The sequence below is a fragment of the Cotesia glomerata genome, linkage group LG7 (assembly GCF_020080835.1).
Source record: "Cotesia glomerata isolate CgM1 linkage group LG7, MPM_Cglom_v2.3, whole genome shotgun sequence".
NCBI lineage: Eukaryota > Metazoa > Arthropoda > Insecta > Hymenoptera > Braconidae > Cotesia > Cotesia glomerata.
Window position 1 is genome coordinate 22,832,185 of NC_058164.1, and position 17,420 is coordinate 22,849,604.

Genomic DNA, 17,420 nt, shown 5'->3' on the forward strand with positions numbered 1-17,420 from the left:
AGAAATAAATTTAAATCTTTCAGTGTGTAAAAATTAATGAAAGATAAGAAATTATAATTAATCAGATATCAAAGGACATTTAGCCAAATGATTCGAGATTTTCATATTACAAAGGAGTGCAAAATATATAATAGCGGTCAATCATATCACTAGATGCGTGACATTAACCAACTGATAAAGTAAAAATTTGTCTCTATGATAAGTGTATATCTTATTTTAATAACAATCTTTTAAACTAAAACGATATTTGTAGTCTTAGATGCAAGGTAGCGGGTCATTTAAATTTGTTCTTATTGCAATCAAAGACTGTTATCAGTCAGGGTGATCAAATATTTGAGACTTATTAATGAAGACTCGTAATCGATAATGTTGATTATGAAATGCTCAGTCAAAATTGACTTAACTGTACTGTTGAGATTCAATCCGATGATGTAGGTGATGCATCATTCATTTCGATTTCTAACGATTGAAAATCATCGAATTTGATTTAGAAAATCTACAGTAAGCAGGACTAGCAAGTATCGAAATTATTACAACATATAATTTCACTAGAAAATTTGTTTCAACAATAATAAGTTTTTGTGAAATACTTTTAAATGATATTTGATTATTATTCAGTGAACAGAAAACTGAAATCGATGAATATATTTCATGATTTATTTATTATATAACTGAAAACAACCTGGTGAGTTTTTTTATCTTATATATTATTGATATTGTATTTGAAAGTGTAGAACAATTTTGTATGTTAATGTACATTTTTATTGATGAAAAATGCTTTTGAAAAAATCTTTAGGATCTGAATTATTGAGAAAAGATTTATTCAAAACTTATTAAAAAATTTTTACGGTCAAAGCCATGTGCTCTAGAAATTTTCTGTTGAAATTTGACTAATTGTAATTTAACTAAATATTAATTATTATTAATAATTATTATAATTAAATTGTTTCTTTGAAATGACCCCTAAGTTTTTAAGTAATTTGAACTAAAAGCATTTTTGTTTGAAAGGCTATGTTTTATTAAATTTGATTTATTTTTAACTTCCCGCTAAGAAAATTGAAAATTTTTAACTTCCCGCTAAAAATCTCAGATTTTCAAAAATCGGGAAGTTATTGTTTTCACACCGTTTTGCAAAAATCGAGTTTTCATCAGATCTCGACGTTTGAAGGTCACAGGAAGCTTCCCTGACTATCCCCGCGAGGTTGTCACTATGTCTGTATGTATGTGTGTGTGCGTGTGTGTGTGTGTGTGTGTGTGTGTGTGTGTGTGTGTGTGTGTGTGTGTGTGTGTGTGTGTGTGTGTGTGTGTAAGTATGTGAATCACTTATAACTTTTGAACGGTTGAACCGATTTCATCGCGGTTGGTGCCATTCGAAAGGGCTTAGCCAAACTTAGATTTCCTGAGAATTTGAACCGATTCGGACCGATAGATTTTGAGAAATTTTGAAAAATCTCAAAAAAAATTAGAAAAAAATCATTTTTGAAAGTGGTTTTTTTGGAATATCTTTTAAACGGCTGGATCGATCAATTTCAAAAACTAATCAGCTCTTAACGTCAAAAAACCACGCCGATCGGCACTAATCCGGTCAAAATCGGTTGATTCGTTCGAGAGATAGCGTGAACGAAATAAAATCGAAAAAAACCGAAAAAACTGTTTTTTTCACATAATTTCGTCATTTCTTCTCGGATCGTTTTTGATGATATAAAATAATTTCAGAGGTTAAAAAACCGCGTCGATTGCTGCCAAAAACGTGGAAATCGGTTGATTAGTTCGAGAGATATCCTCGACGAAATATTTGGAAATAAGGATTTTTTCAACATAACTTCGACATTTTTTGGAATAACTTTCAAACAGCTCTACCGATCGATTCCAAAAACTAATCAGCTCTTAACATCATAAAACCACGTCGATTGCCACCAAGCTGGTCAAAATCGGTTGATTCGTTCGAGAGATATCGTGAACGAAAGAAAACCGAAAAAAGTGTTTTTTCAGAGTTACTCCGAAATTTCTAGTTTGACCAATTGAAACTTAGAAATTATTTATAAGGCTTAAAAAACTACGTAGAATGCCGCCAACCGCGTAAAAATCGGTTCATTCATTCAAAAGTTATTGCAGTATGAACATTCAAAAAATAGTGTTCCATGAAACTTCTATCAGACTTTTGAGCTCAAAAGCATAGAAAAGGTATCTTTTTGAGCTCGGAGAGCTTAAAACAACACACAGATTGTACTTTTGAGCTCGAAGAGCTCAAAAAAGCGGCCAGGTATTAACGGAATTAGCGGGAAGTTGCAGGGATGGCCTTTAGGGTCAACCGTTTTCCTAATTTTTTTTTTAGTTATTAATTATTCATTAGATGACTCACAAGGGGGAGTATATATATATATATATATATATATATATATATATATATATATATATATTTTTTTTACCCCGCTTTTCAGACTTCTGTCTCGATGGGGGTCCGGCCGAGGCCGGAGGGGACTCCAGGCTGATCGGTACATTAAGTCTGGCAGAATAAATTTGGCGGTATTATATACTTTTTCAGCCTGGATAGTAATGCGGCGATGGGCCGACTTTGGGGAAACTGCACGCATTTGTACACAAACCTGTACAGCTTGGCGTGAGTTACGAGCACCGATGTTTACTGAAAATTAAATTTCAGCTCACACCGGGATTCGAACCCACGCCTCACCAGTCCCAAGCAAGCATGACAAGCGTTGTACCGCTTAGCCATGGGACTGGCTTTATATATACATATATATATATAGATAAATTCTAATATAATTTATCCCGTTTGGAAAAAAAATATTGTAAGTGTTTCAAGCATCGAATTTCGTTATAAAATTGAAATCATTTCTCTTGTACGGTAAAAAAAAAAAAGTCTTTTGTCATTGATTACTTAAAAGCTATTTTTTTATGAGAAAAAATTATAAACGAATTTTTAGATTGTCGAAATACATCAGAAAGAATCATTTATAGGTTCCCACTGAAATGTAAATGTAATTCTTACGAGCAAAAATTAATAGACTCAAAAATTTTTGAATTTTCTATAATAAAATATAGTCATTAAATAAATTAATTGAGCCTGATCGTTTAATCCATAATTTATCATCAACTATTATAATTATTATGTTTATCATTTCTAGAAATTTGATTGTTAATTGTAATGCCGTATTAAACAATTAAACAAAAATTGGTTTAGTTGATTAAACTTGCATCAGAAATTTCCCCATATTAGAATAAATTTCATTCTAGGCTATTGAAAAAAAAATGTTTCGACCTCAAATCTCATAGAGCATTAGAAAATAACTGATTTGAATAATTTTTAGTTCGATTCTTGTTCCTGAACATTATAATTAGATTTTATTTGAAAAATATGAATTGTTTTTTATGGTGGATTTCAATATTCCCGAAATTCGGTAATAATATCATTTTCTAAAAAGTTGATTGCGGATGTATAGTCGTTTTACGTCACTTCTGTAACCTTTTTATTCGGTTGTTAGCGGGTCGACTGAGGTAATGGCTGCACACAAAAAATAAATTTCTTGCGCCAAGAAAATTTTAAGGAAAACGAAAGTTATTTTGGAGCAAGAAAAAATTTTCTTGGCTAAGAAACTTTGACTTCATTCAAGAAATTTTCAACCTTCCTTAATATTTTCTTGAGCCAAGAAAATTTACACTCCAGACAAGAATTTTTTTTTCAGTATGGATTTTTAAAAGAATGAAGGTGAGCGAAGCAAGCATGTTATGTCTAGTCATATAAAAAACTATCGTTGATTTAATGTAACTCAAATTTGCTCGGGAGGTGAATTTTTTATCTCTGTTATTGAATATGAATAAAAATAGTTGTTATCAGTTTAATTATTACAAAATTCTTATGAAGAAATTTTATTAATTAGTATAACCTTTTTCCTTAGTTTTATGTAACAAATAAATTTTAGTATTTAATTTTTTTTTAACTCCTACACCGAGAAAAAAATGTTTTTTTGAAAAGAATGAGCAATGTTGTGATAACAAATTAATTTGTTGTAAATTCTAAATAATTTCATTTCTTAGCTTAAGAAATAAAAATTTCTTCTACTGTAACTTTCAGTTTGAAAAAAAGTTTTGAATTAATTTATAAAAAATTATAATATTATAACCATATTTTTGTTGAGTTTAAACAATTCATATTAAAACAAATTGAGTTTGTAATGGTTTATTAATATAAATTCATTTCTATCGTTCATTTGAACAATAAATGGCCATAAACGGTACAGTGGCCACAAACGGTACTTCTACTCTACAGCCTTTTGGTTTTTTTTTATTTTATTAATTGTAAATAAACTAAGAGTTATCTAGCCATTAGCATTCGGTGACCTACAATTCTTTAAAAAATTAAAAAAAAAATTAATTTAACTTAATCGATGGATTTTTTTCGCAAGTTTCAGTGTTTTTAGGGTTTCAAACATGACGGACAGGAAAATTTTTTAAACAGTTTCGATGTTTTTTTCTCTTTCTGTTGTACGTAATAAATTTTTAAAAAGTATAGAATTAATTTCTATTAAATTATCTTGACAATAGTATTCAAAATATTTTGATTTCGTGAACTAACAAGGCTATAATAATAAAAATAGTTGCCGAAATGAGGCAAAAAAAATTTTTCGATCGTAAATCACTCTCTGATCCTTCGCATCATGAGTCGTGCAATTCTTTCACGGGTTTTTAGTTGAAATTGAACTCTCCCATATCGACCTTTTGATTAGCAAATTGTCTACTTCCATTTGAAAAGTCTTTTATTTAACCGTAAGAAAGTAAATAAACAAATTTTTTCATATCTAATAATCATAATTATTGTTATTGCGCTAATCATGAAAACAGTTTTTGAAACAATGCTGACCAACGAGATAAACAATGAACAAAACTGATCAAGAAATTGATATTTGTGGATTTACCTAAAAAAGTCTTGTGTATTTTTGTAAAAGTGATGTCATTGCGAGAGTCAAAGTTATAAAAATTTACCTTAATGTGAATTAATCACGTGCTAGTTGATTGAAAACAGTAGCTACGCTTCAATTTCAATTATAGAACTTTGATTTGTCCGCATGGATGATATCAAATTGAAGACTTTGAAAAACTAGTCGAGGCTAGTTTTAATTTAAGTATTTATAACAAGTCAATGTTTATGAAATACTTTTTGAGTATTGAATGATTTTTAGTTCCACTTCCTTCATGACAGCATTATCTAAATGTTATTACATAGCTTATATATGGTGACAATATAGTCATCTATCGTTATTTATCAGTCATATACATATTTATATATTTATATATACCTCCTCTGTTGTAACTAATATAAGGAATAAATATTTTTTAAAATAAAATATGAGTAGATGTGAATAAATAGTTTTAATTTTGAATGAAGTTATCGATTATGACTCAAATTACAATATCTTACTAGGGTTACCAATCATCCCAAAATATTGATAACCTCCCTATAAAATTATAAAGCAGCCTCCACGTGTCCAAAAACTCGAGTTTCACTTTGTAAAATTTCATCCGATCAATTTACTTCAAAATATGTTGAGATATTAATTTGATGGTCAAAAAAAAGAATCAACCAATTTTTTATAAATCTTATGATGAATATTGTATATTACACCCCTGGGGAAGTAAAGTAAGAAATGTCTCAGATCACATGTAATTGTTGGCCGAGGCGAAGCCGAGATCAACAAACATGTGGTCTGAGGCTTTCTTATTTACTTCCCGAGGAGTGTATACTATTTTTTTCCCCGACGAAGGCGGAAAGTGGCAACTTCGTTTAGCGCAGCGGGGCTAAAGATGACGCTTTACGCCCGGAGGGGAAAAAAAATTTTTATGACAATATAGTATATTGTATGAAAAAATAAAATTATTGATCGTCGTATCCTAAAATTATTTATAATTAGTCATGTAAGCGATGATAATTAATAAACTAACAATAAGTCTGTAATTATATAAGCTCGAAGAACTGCGGTTAGGTTCATTGACAAAAAACATTATTTTGTTATTTATCATTGGATAAACTGGACTTTTGGTAACTAAATAATTAGCTATGATTTGGTCCATCGTTGCCCCTAGAAAAAAAATATTTATTGTCATTATAAATATACGTAATTAAAATAGCGAAATTTTTTAGAGCGTAAAAACTGGCTATTGCATATGGATACGACCCGCCTTTTAGAGAGTTACCACAGCAACGGCGACTGTTGCTATTAATACACTCCGCCTACAACTTAGTAACAACGTAATAGGTGTGATTTTACCTGTATTTATCCAGGTTAAATTCTTCAGCATCTTATAACCATCACCTCCGTTCTGTAAATAATCTGTCGTAAGTATAGTGTATATTTTATTGCTTTCTACCACTTCATAAGTAGGAATGCGACAATTTGAACAAAGCACAAATACTGAATCAAGCACAACTCTGCTGCCTCGTGGCTGGGATATGTTGTATATTACCTGAAAATTTACAAATTATTAACTAACAAAATGATGATGATGATGATGATGATAATGATGATGAATTAATTCACAGAAATTGAAAGTAATCATACATACAGTGAGACCTGAAAACTGCAGAAATCGGCCGGTCATGGGACAAACTTTCGTGCAAACTAATCCGTCTACACTGTGCTCAAGCATTTCTAATATGTCACTACCCGTCAGTTGTACTTTTACCATCGAGTGGTAAAACGGAAGGACATCTAATACATCCTTCATTGTGACCTTAAACAATTAAAATACTTGATTGATAATACAGAATTCAAAAAGTTGAGAATACAAGCATAGAGGCACTTACTGGAGTATCCAGAGCTTTGTTGATCGAGTTTCTGATAACCCCACTATTGATAACGGCAATGGAAGCGTCGGTCCAACCAAACGTCCCGAAATACTGCTTCGTATTCTGTAAGAAATTAATAATTAGTTTTACTTTATAACTGATGAAAATTGAATCGATAATTGAATTCAATGAATATATTACATAGTCAACCATAGCCTCGGTAATCAGATTGCCAAGGTTGCATTCGCGACTGCGACACCGTTTCTTGTCACCGTCAAGGTAGACTTTGGTTAAGCCCAAAGATATATTGGATAGCATGTTGGAAGTCGGCTGCCAAGCTTCTAGTTCTTGAAGAATATCAGACGCTTGTTCGATGTCGTTTGTCACCAGAATAGGGTTACCGATAATGTTAGTAACTTCACCATCGGCGTCGAAAGTAACTGATAGATTTCCGAGATACTTTGTGTAGGCATATGCTTGGACGACGTAGACCTTGCGTCCATTTTTCTGAATAACCTCCGTAGGGTAAAGTCCCTCTGGTGCCTCCAAGTCAGGCTTTTTTCCGGTGTAGAGGAAAGTGTTAGTATGGCCGCCGATTACCAAGTCGACGCCGTCAACTTCAGTGGCTATTTTTTTGTCTATATCGAAGCCTGAGTGGCCAAGCGCTATTATTACTGTGACGTTGTTGGCTCTCAGTTTGTCAACTTCTCGCCTGATGGACTGGACCTCATCAAGGAAGACGACCTTACCTGGTGAGGAGATTACCTTCGTCTCGGGTGTGAGGTACCCTATAATACCAACCCTTTTGCCATCAACCTCAAGCACAGTGCTGTTAATCAGGTTCGTCGCAGCTGCCAGTTCCGGTTCTCCAGTGAAATCGATGTTACTCGTAACAATTGGGAACTCTGCTGCATTTACAAACGGCACCAGGCCCTCGGGCCCGTCGTCAAACTCATGGTTCCCCAGCGACTGAAAACAATATCACCGTTACTATCCTCTCGCATTCCGCAGTTGTTTACTCATAAAAACAGCCGCACAAACAACCCACATTTATTTACATCCACTCATATCAGATTCACTCGTCCGGTAAATCCACTCGAACATGCTGTCAATAATATTCACTCAACTACTCACGATTGCGTCTGGCATCAACAGGTTCAGAAACTTGGCGACGATCTTCCACTTGTGAACCGTGTAGTACACCGAGCCCTGGTAGGTATCTCCGGCGTTCAGAAACAGCGTCGGCGTGCTGGATTTCTTCGCTTTACGCACTAGTGTCGCTAGCCGCGCGAACCCTCCGTAACATTTACCTGGGATAGCACTTTCAAATGGAAAACACTTGGATGACGTCGCCTTTACCTCTGCAAATCTAAACGAACATCAGTACTCATTAGAACAAAATAGGACAATTTTTACGATAGTTTTTGATATGTTAAATAAGACAATTTCAAAGAAAAAAAGTAAGATTATGTCTGAAACATGAACTGTAACTATTTTTAAGACAGTAAATAAGACGATTTTCAAGATAAAAAGCGAGACAATATAATTTTTGTAACAAAAAAAAAATTTTTCTATCAAAGTAAGAAAATTTTTAAAACAAAACGTTTGTTGAAAAACAAAATATTTTTCAAAATGAAAAGTAAGAAAATTTTGAAGTCAAAAAATGATGCAATTTCTGAGAGAAAAATTAGGAAAACTATTAACCCTAAAGGCCATTCCTACAACTTCCCGCAAATTTTAGTCATTAAGCGTTTGCAATTTTGCCCCTTGTTGTGATATTTTTGAAGTAAAATAATTTCTGGCACACTCTTAAACTTTTGAGAAGTCTATATTTTAAATATTTTACGGTCCGATTCTGCATCTCTAAGATCTCTAAGATTCTGCATCCAAGTCATTTCTGGAATTGTATACGATCTGAACATATCTCAGTGGTACACAGTAAAAAATTTTTTTTTTACTTCGGTCGAAAGTACGCATCTTTTGCACCTATTTCGAGGCAGAAAGTTGAAGATTCGTGCATTGGTAAAGCTACACATTCGCCCTCTATAACAGCGGGAGCATAAAATGCTTTCGTTACCGCGACTGACATTAGTCATTTGTTACTAACTATGTTTTGTTTACGCTGATCATTTACGATTGATAGTACAATACAACTTGGTTATATTTATTTCTTTCTTTCTTCTACTTACATGAAATATTTCATATATAGATAAAGATATAGATAAAGATATAACTGTCGTAAGAGTGAGTAAATCATCCAATGTAACTTATAACCAGGTTGTACTGTACTAAGATTCAGTTGGACAGTGACGTGTGTAAAATGAATCAACTTTATGTAATTAATGAATTATTTAGAAAAATGTACGCAGTAACAACAATTTAATTTGATTTTTATTAATTATTGTTAATTTTCAGATAATATGCTCGTTTTTTTTATTTTTAACCAAGAATAATCTTTATTATGTTTGTTGAATTCAAGAAATTTCAGCTTTATTAATCTATAAATGTTTCAAAAAAAATGTTTGTTAATTATTTTTTATTTGATTTTACATTAATAGTATACTACACTATTAAGGCAGAAAGTTTGAGATTTCTGCACTGCGCGCTATGATGCCCGAGGCGTAGCCTCGGGCATCACGGCGCGCAGTTCAGAGCTCTCAAACTTCTGCCCGTGTAGTGTATACTATTTTTGCATACTATTGAAAAATATTTTTTTTTTTATTTTTAGATTAAATAAAACTGAAATTTCTTGAATTCAACAAACATAATGAAGATTATTCTCGGTTAAAAATAGAAAAAACGAGCATGTTATCTGAAAATTAACAATAATTATTAAAAAATCAAATTAAATTTTTGTTACTGCGTACATTTTTCTAAATAATTCATTAATTAAATAAAGTTGATCCATTTTACACACGTCACTGTCAAACTGAATTTCAGTACAGTACAACCTGGTTATAAGTTACATCGGATGATCTACTCACTCTTACGACAGTTATATTTTTATCTATATCTCTATCTATATATGAAATACTAGCTGTTACCCGACCGCTTCGCTGGGCGCTTTATAGAATTGCATTTTTAGATCTAGACTTGAAATTTAATTAGAGTATTGTTTTGACTTGCACAGATTCCAAATGAGTATTGAAAGTTTTAGTTAATGTCATTGCAAGTCTCATAAGTAAAGTTGAAGTCTGTCTAGCTTCAAGTGCGAAGAATTTTTTTGTCATTTAAAATTTTCTCAGCGACATCAATTTTTCATAGAAAATAAACTTAACATGTTTTTTACATACCCAGTGTTTGGAAAATGCATTCATTTTAATCAGTAACATTCCCTCGATCCCGTAATAAGAACAATTTATAAGTTATGTAATCAGCAAAAATAACATGTATGTAAAATTCTAAGTTCGTTGACCGAATTACTACATATAATGTTAAGTTTTGGAAACCTTACAATGACTTTTTTCCCGCTGGTAAAGAGACGTTTGTTGCAAGGAAATTTTTAGCAAATGTTATTGAAACTCAATAGACAGGGTCTAAATTTTATGTTTCAAAAAGTCCTAGTTGATAAACAACAACATTTTCAGTAGATTTCATAGATATCTAACTATTTTAATTCTTGAAACCAATTTTACCATAACCTAACATATGATCAGCATATAAATATAAATTTTCAACACTTAGTTCACCAGACATAATTAGCTTCTTTCTTTAACTTTTTTTTTAAATGACGTGAAATCAATCAAATATTAAGGTTATGTAATAAAAACAAAAGAAAATCGTATTAAAAACAAATGAATGAAAAATGAGTCTTTTGTTTTTATTAGCGGGAAAAAATGTATATAAAAATTAATCGTAAAAAAAATGAGAAAGGGTTGATAAAATCCAAAAATAAGTAGCCTATAACCATATATGAAAAATTCTGCGTCGAAAGGTAGCAGTCCCATCCCGATAGCTTCAGTAGTTTTGACGTCAACTTTTATCAAAGGAACCCTATTTCGTTATATATGTATATTTTCCACCCACGCATTCGCCCACGCGTAGGTATATATGGAACTAAATTCTCAAAAAAGTAACGTAATAAAAATTATTTCCTTTTATGCCGATAAAAAAAACAAATAAATTGAAGAAAAATGCTCGTCTTTTGTTTTTATGGGCGGGAAAAATGTTCATCTAAGTTAAATAGAAATAAAATGGTGAAGGATTGATGGAATTCGAAAAATAAGTAGCCTATAACCATCTACAATTCATTCCGCGTCGAATGGTCCTAGTCCCATGTCAATATGTTCAGTAGTTTTTGCGTGATTGACGGTCTACGAAACCCACTTTCCCTATATATATATATATATAGATTTCATGTAAGTAGAAGAAAGAAAGAAATATAACCAAGTTGTACTGTACCATCAATCTTAAATAATCAGCGTAAACAAAACATAGTTAGTAACAAATGACTAATGTCAGTCGCGGTAACGAAAGCATTTTATGCTCCCGCTGTTATAGAGGGCGAATGTGTAGCTTTACCAATGCACGAATCTTCAACTTTCTGCCTCGAAATAGGTGCAAAAGATGTGTACTTTCGACCGAGGTATAAAGAAAAATTTTTTTATTTGATGCCTGCCCCCGCCCCCCGACCAGCAGCACTCGCTTCGCTCGTGCCGTAAATGTCGGGGGCAGGCATCAATTCTTTTTCGATGCAGTACATTAATTATTTTACGTACTTTCGACCGGCTATAAAGAAAAATAGTATACACTATTAGGGCAGAAAATTTGAGATTTCTGAACTGCGTGCCATGATGCCCTCGGCTACGTCTCAGGCATCATGGCGCGCAGTGCAGAAATCTCAAACTTTCTGCCCTAATAGTGTAATATACTATTGCGTCATTGCGTCAAAAAATTTAGTATTAAAAATTTTCATGTTAAATATTTTACACTTTTATGTGTAAATTTAACATTTATTCTGTTAAATTAACACAAAAAAGTGTTAAATATTTTTTTGCTTGACGGGCAGAAAGCGTCAACTTTCGGTCCGCTGCGCTAAACGAAGTTGCCCCTTTCTGCCTTCGTCGAGCAAAAAAATAGTATACACTCCACGGGAAGTAAATAAGAAAGCCTCAGATCACATGTTATTGTTGGCCGAGGGGAAGCCGACATTTCTTACTTTACTTCCCTAGGTGTTCAATATACTATTAACACAAAAATTTTTAACACTAAACTTTTTGACGCAATGACGCAAAATTTTTTACTGTGTAATTTTATCAAACTGGAAATTTACCGCTAACCTCAAAACACCAACTCTTTGGCCCAGTCATTGCTTCTTAGTGAACACAGCAATAAATCTACTTTTTTATTGATATGTTCATAAATAATCCATTGTTATCCTCACCTCGAGTGCATATCACTGTTGTGCAGTATCTGAAGTTTCCACTCTCCATTCGCACAAACGCAACAAGGAATAAACAAAATAATCTTTAAAATCACTAAGGCATTCATTTTAAATTAAAAATCTATTACCGGTTTTTTGTTTCAATTAAATATCTTCTTAATTGATAAAAATAACATCTTTTTCGTACGTTGCTAACTTGAAAATATCAAGACGTAATTTAAATTTAAATTTCAAATAATAGTAAATTAAAATAACAAGCACCATGCATGGAATATTAGAAATAACTAATGTTATCGCGTAAACCCACCGCTGTGTGAACCTTTAAATATTATCTATCACTAGACCATCAATAAATTACATTAAGCTTATCTACAGTAGATGATAGTACTACAGGCACGATATAAATTTAAAAATAAATTGAAAATATTTTCTTCATTTCTCACGATAATTACTCATCACTCCTTTTTTCTTCGTCATTCATATACATCCATACATAGTATCACATAATTATAGACAATTATTTAACTCTAGATAACTAAAAATGTAATCATTGAGGAATGAACTACAGATAAAACTTTCCAATCAACATTTAACCGGCTGATATCAAATTTTTGAGATTGTAACTGTGAAAATTGATAATCGAAAATATTTATTAATTTTTTTAAAGTTTTATTCAATTAATTGAGGTGACTGATTAATTTAATTTTAGTAGAGAAATTTAATCAATTTTATTCTGATTAAAAATTTAATTAACTGCATTATGATGAGGAATCGAACACACGAGTCATGAAACTACTGTTAAAAATTGTTTCAAATAAATAATAAATGTCATACATGGCTAAAATAATTTTTCGATTAAAGAGCACTCATTGATGCTTCGCATTATAAATATTGGAAGAACAGAGGAATTTTTATTCTCATAGTTTTGATTTAGTTGATGTAATAAACAATAATTATATTTTTGTTGTATTAATATAAAATATTGTAACTCTACACAGGAAAAAAAAAATTAGAAAAACGGTTCACCCTAAATAAAGGCCATCCCTGCAACTTCCCGCTAATTCCATTCCTGGGCGCTTAAAATTGTACTTATGACATTTTTGAGATTTTTGAGCTCAAAATAAAATTTATGTGATATTTTGAGCTCGCTGAGTTCAAAGAAATTATATTTCTATGCATTTGAGCTCTCCCAGCTCAAAAGTCTGATAGAAGTTTCATAGAACACTATTTTTGGAATTTTCAAACCGCAATAACTTTTGAATGGATCAACCAATTTTCACGCGGTTAGCGGAATTCGACGCAGTTTTATCATCCTCATAAGTTATTTTCAGGTTTTAATTGATCAAACTAGAAATTTCGAAGTAATTCCGAAAAAACACTTTTTTCGGTTTTCTTTCCTGCACGATATCTCTCGAACGAATTAACCGATTTTGACCAGATTAGTGGCGATCGACGTGGTTTTTCAAGGTTAAAAGCTGATTAGTTTTTGGAGTTGATCGATAAAGCCGTTCGAAAGTTATTAAAAAAAACCACTTTTGAAAAAATTTTTTTTTACAGTTATTTTTAGATTTTTCGAAATCTATCGGTGCGAATCGATCCAAATTGTATCCAAAATCTAAGATTGGACAAACCCTTTCGAATGGCGCCAACCGCGATCGAATCGGTCGTGCCATTCAAAAGTTATGAGAAGTTTACATACTTACATACACACACACATAGTGACAACATCGCGGGGGTAGTCTGGGAAGCTTCCTATGACCTTAAAACGTCGAGATCTGATGAAAACTCAATTCTTGCAAAATGGGGTGAAAACAATAACTTCCCGATTTTTGAAAATCTTCGATTTTTTTAGCGGGAATTTAAAAATTCTTGACTGGAGTGTAAATTTTCTTTGCTCAAGAAAATATTAAGGAAGATTGAAAATTTCTTGAATGAAGTCAAAGTTTTTTGAGTCAAGAAAATTTCTTCTCGCTTCAAAATAACTTTTGTCTTCATTAAACTTTTCTTGGAGCAAGAAATTTTTTTTTTGCTCGACGGGCAGAAAGCGTCAACTTTCGGCCCGCTACGCTGAACGAAGTTGCTACTTTCTGCCTTCGTCGAGCAAAAAAATAGCATACACTCCTCAGAAAGTAAATAAGAAAGCCTCAGATCACATGTTTGTTGACATTACTTATCACACATTACATATTACATTACGTATTACATGTGATCTGAGACATTTATTACTTTACTTCCCTCGGTGTGTAATATACTATTTCTGTGTAAAAATTTTTGTCAATTAATTTTGGATACGATATTGTAATTAAATGATAAAAACTGATTATCTGAAGATAACGTCTAATAGTTTCGATGCTTATTTATTGGATTTTAGTCTTAGTTGAAAACACACCTTGTTAAAGGTAATAATTCCTAACGAATAATTAAATAAAAAAATCAAAATTTTATTTAATTTTTTTCCATACAATTGTAATTTCTCAAATTAATTATTAAATTCTTCATTTTTAACTTCCCACTAAGAAAATCTCAGATATTCAAAAATCGGGAAGTTATTAGTTTTACCCCGTTTTATAAAAATCGAGTTTTCATCAGATCTCGACGTTTGAGGGTCACAGGATGCTTCCCTGACTATTCCCGCGAAGGTGCCGCTATGTCTGGATGTATTTGTGTGTGTGTGTGTGTTTGTGTGTGTGTGTGTTTTTTTTTTTTTTTTTTTTTTTTTTGTAAAGAGGTACGAAAAAAGATCTTCAAAAGACACCGGTATCATTAACTCTGCCGCCCATCTTCCGGCAGATATCGATAGTCGGTAGTGTGGAGATTTTTACCCACTAAAAAAAAAACATTCCTCTTCCCCTCTCCCCTAGATGGTACGGGGAGGACTGGATTGGAACCGCGTTAACGTTACTTCAATCCAGTCGTGCTGCGTCTCACGACGCCTACTCCTGGCTACTGGTCCCTTTCTGCGATTTTGTCTTTCAGGAGGTGCTGTGCATAAACTGCAACAGCTGACCAGTTTTCCTCTTGTTTGATCATATAGGTCACCAGGCTTGAGGGGGAGAGCCTGGTGCCTATGATCTCTTCGGTGCTTCTTCTGTAGTCCTTCCATCGAGCACACTCGAAGAATGTGGTTCGGCGTCGTCGATTTTATCCGGGCAGTATTTGCACGTTGGTGTGCTGTGCAAACCCATCTTGAAAAGATAGGCATTGAACTGCCCATGTCCCGTCAATAGCTGGGTCAGGAAGAAGTCCGTATCCCCGTGCTTCCGAGAGAGCCAGACGTTGATGTTTGGGATCAGGCGCGCCGTCCATCTGCCCGTCTCTCCCGATGTCCATCAGTCCTGCCACTCTTGCTGCGTTTCCGCCTTTATCCTCGTTCTTGTGTCCTTCATGTTATCATCACTGTCTTTAGCGTCATAGAGTTTTGCTCTTTCGAACGCTAATAGGTCGATGGGCGCGGCTCCTGCAATGACCAATACAGCCGCTTCGGAAACTGTGCGGTAGGCGCAGGCAACCCTGAGAGCGCCTCGCCGCTGTACTGCTGCGATCTTTCGCCGGTAGGTCTTCTGCTTTAATATGTCTGCCCATATCTCCGCTTCATAAAGCAGTACCGAGTGGACTGCTTCTAGAAGAACTCTTCTCTTTTTTGTTCTTAGTCCCATGGTGTTGGTCATAATTCGTGCTAGGCTAGACACAGTCTTGCTGGCTTTCTTGCATGCACTGTCGAGGTGTTCACGGAAAGATAGTTTCTCGTCTATCATTACCCCTAGATACCGCAGGGCCCTTGTTGACGTCAGCGTTGTTCCTCCCATGTCCATAGCGAATGGTTTTGGAAACCATTTTTGACGGGTCAAAACGACCATTTCGGTTTTCTGTTTGGCGAGTTTCAGGTGATGCTTATCGAGCCAAGTCTCGACGGTGTCGATGGTTTCCCGAACTAGCAGTTCGGCCTCTTCCACGCTGTCCGCCACTATAGTGGCTGCAACGTCGTCTGCAAAGCCTGTTAGCTCTACTTGCTCTGGCAACGGGATTTCAAGAAGCTCGTCATAGTCTGCGTTCCATAGATCAGGCCCCATTATTGAGCCTTGCGGCACGCCAGCCGTTATGGCGTATTCTTGTGGGCTTTCAGTAGTTTCCACTATTTGCTTTCTATCGTCAAGGTAGTTGTCGACTAGTGCCAGATTTTCTGGCTCCACGTCAAACTTGTGCTCCAGAGCGTCTAAAATGTCTCCCCAATTTGCGCTGTTAAATGCGTTTTTGACATCTAGCGTGAGGAGAAGACATACTTTACGGACTTTGAGGCTACCAGACCATGCTTGTGTTGCTGTCTTTATGACTTTCTTGATCGCTCCGACTGTCGAATGACCTTTCCGGAAGCCATGCTGGTTGGTCGCAAAACCTCCAGCACGGTCGATGTCGTCGCGAAGTCTCCCTTGTATGAGCTTCTCGAGCAGTTTTCCAGCAATGTCTAGCATACAGAGTGGTCTAAACGACGAAGGTGTTATGGGGGTTCCCTCACCTTTGTTTAAGAGAACCAATCTCTGCCGTTTCCAGACCGCGGAAAAGGTGCCAGTTGCCAAGCATGCGTTGTAGGTGTTCAGGAGTAAGTCTGGGTATTCCAGGGCTATAATCTTGATCACCAATGCCGGGATGCCATCAGGTCCAGATGCCTTTCCTGTTTTGAGTGACGGCCGCGTCTTGTAGTTCATTAGTTGTGAAGGGCGTTACTTCGTTGTTTTTAGTGTAGTGTTTCTTCCCCCGCGGCGGGTGTTTGGGGAAAAACTTCGCTACGATGCTATCCATTAAGGCTGGAGACTTCGGCGCCTCTGGTGAAGCCTTTCCAAGTCGTTTGGCGACAATTTGGTAGGCTTTACCCCAGATGTCATTGTCGAGATCGTTGCAGATCTCTTTCCACAACTTTGCTTTACTTGCTTTGATGGCTCGATTTAGCGTCTTTTTGGCCTGCTTGTACTCTTTTGAATACAAGTCCTGGCTTGGGGAGCGTTTGGCGGCTCTCGTTGCGCGGCGACGTAGTTGATGGCACATTTTGCGAAGTTCCGCTATGTCTGTTGACCACCAGTACGCCGGCCTGCGAAAACTCCGGTTTTTCAACCGCGGCATAGAGGCGTCACATGCGGCGGAAATCTCCTTCATCGTATTTAGTACTGTCCTTTCTCTCTCGCTGCAAGTATCCGGAGTCGGGTTGTTCTGAAGGGTAGACCAGCTCCGTGCAAGTGAAGC

General features: G+C 34.6%; 2 protein-coding genes across 2 annotated transcripts in view; one reads left to right on the forward strand and one right to left on the reverse strand.

The window, feature by feature from the left end:
• The first annotated feature begins 6 nt into the window (after window positions 1-6).
• LOC123269817 (apyrase-like) overlaps window positions 7-17,420 on the forward strand; it is a 54,350-nt gene continuing 36,936 nt past the window's right edge. Inside the window, exon 1 of the mRNA XM_044735667.1 lies at window positions 7-685. The gene's annotated coding sequence lies outside the window, so the exon portion shown is untranslated. The remainder of the gene's footprint in view (window positions 686-17,420) is intronic.
• Window positions 5,872-12,341, reverse strand: LOC123269816 (protein 5NUC-like). Its single transcript, XM_044735666.1, has 7 exons — window positions 12,186-12,341; window positions 7,937-8,171; window positions 7,004-7,771; window positions 6,821-6,925; window positions 6,580-6,747; window positions 6,285-6,480; window positions 5,872-6,095 (listed from the first exon to the last, which is right to left on the reverse strand). Exons 1-7 carry the CDS (start codon window positions 12,290-12,292, stop codon window positions 5,914-5,916), a joined length of 1,761 nt encoding a protein of 586 aa, XP_044591601.1. The 5' UTR covers window positions 12,293-12,341; the 3' UTR covers window positions 5,872-5,913.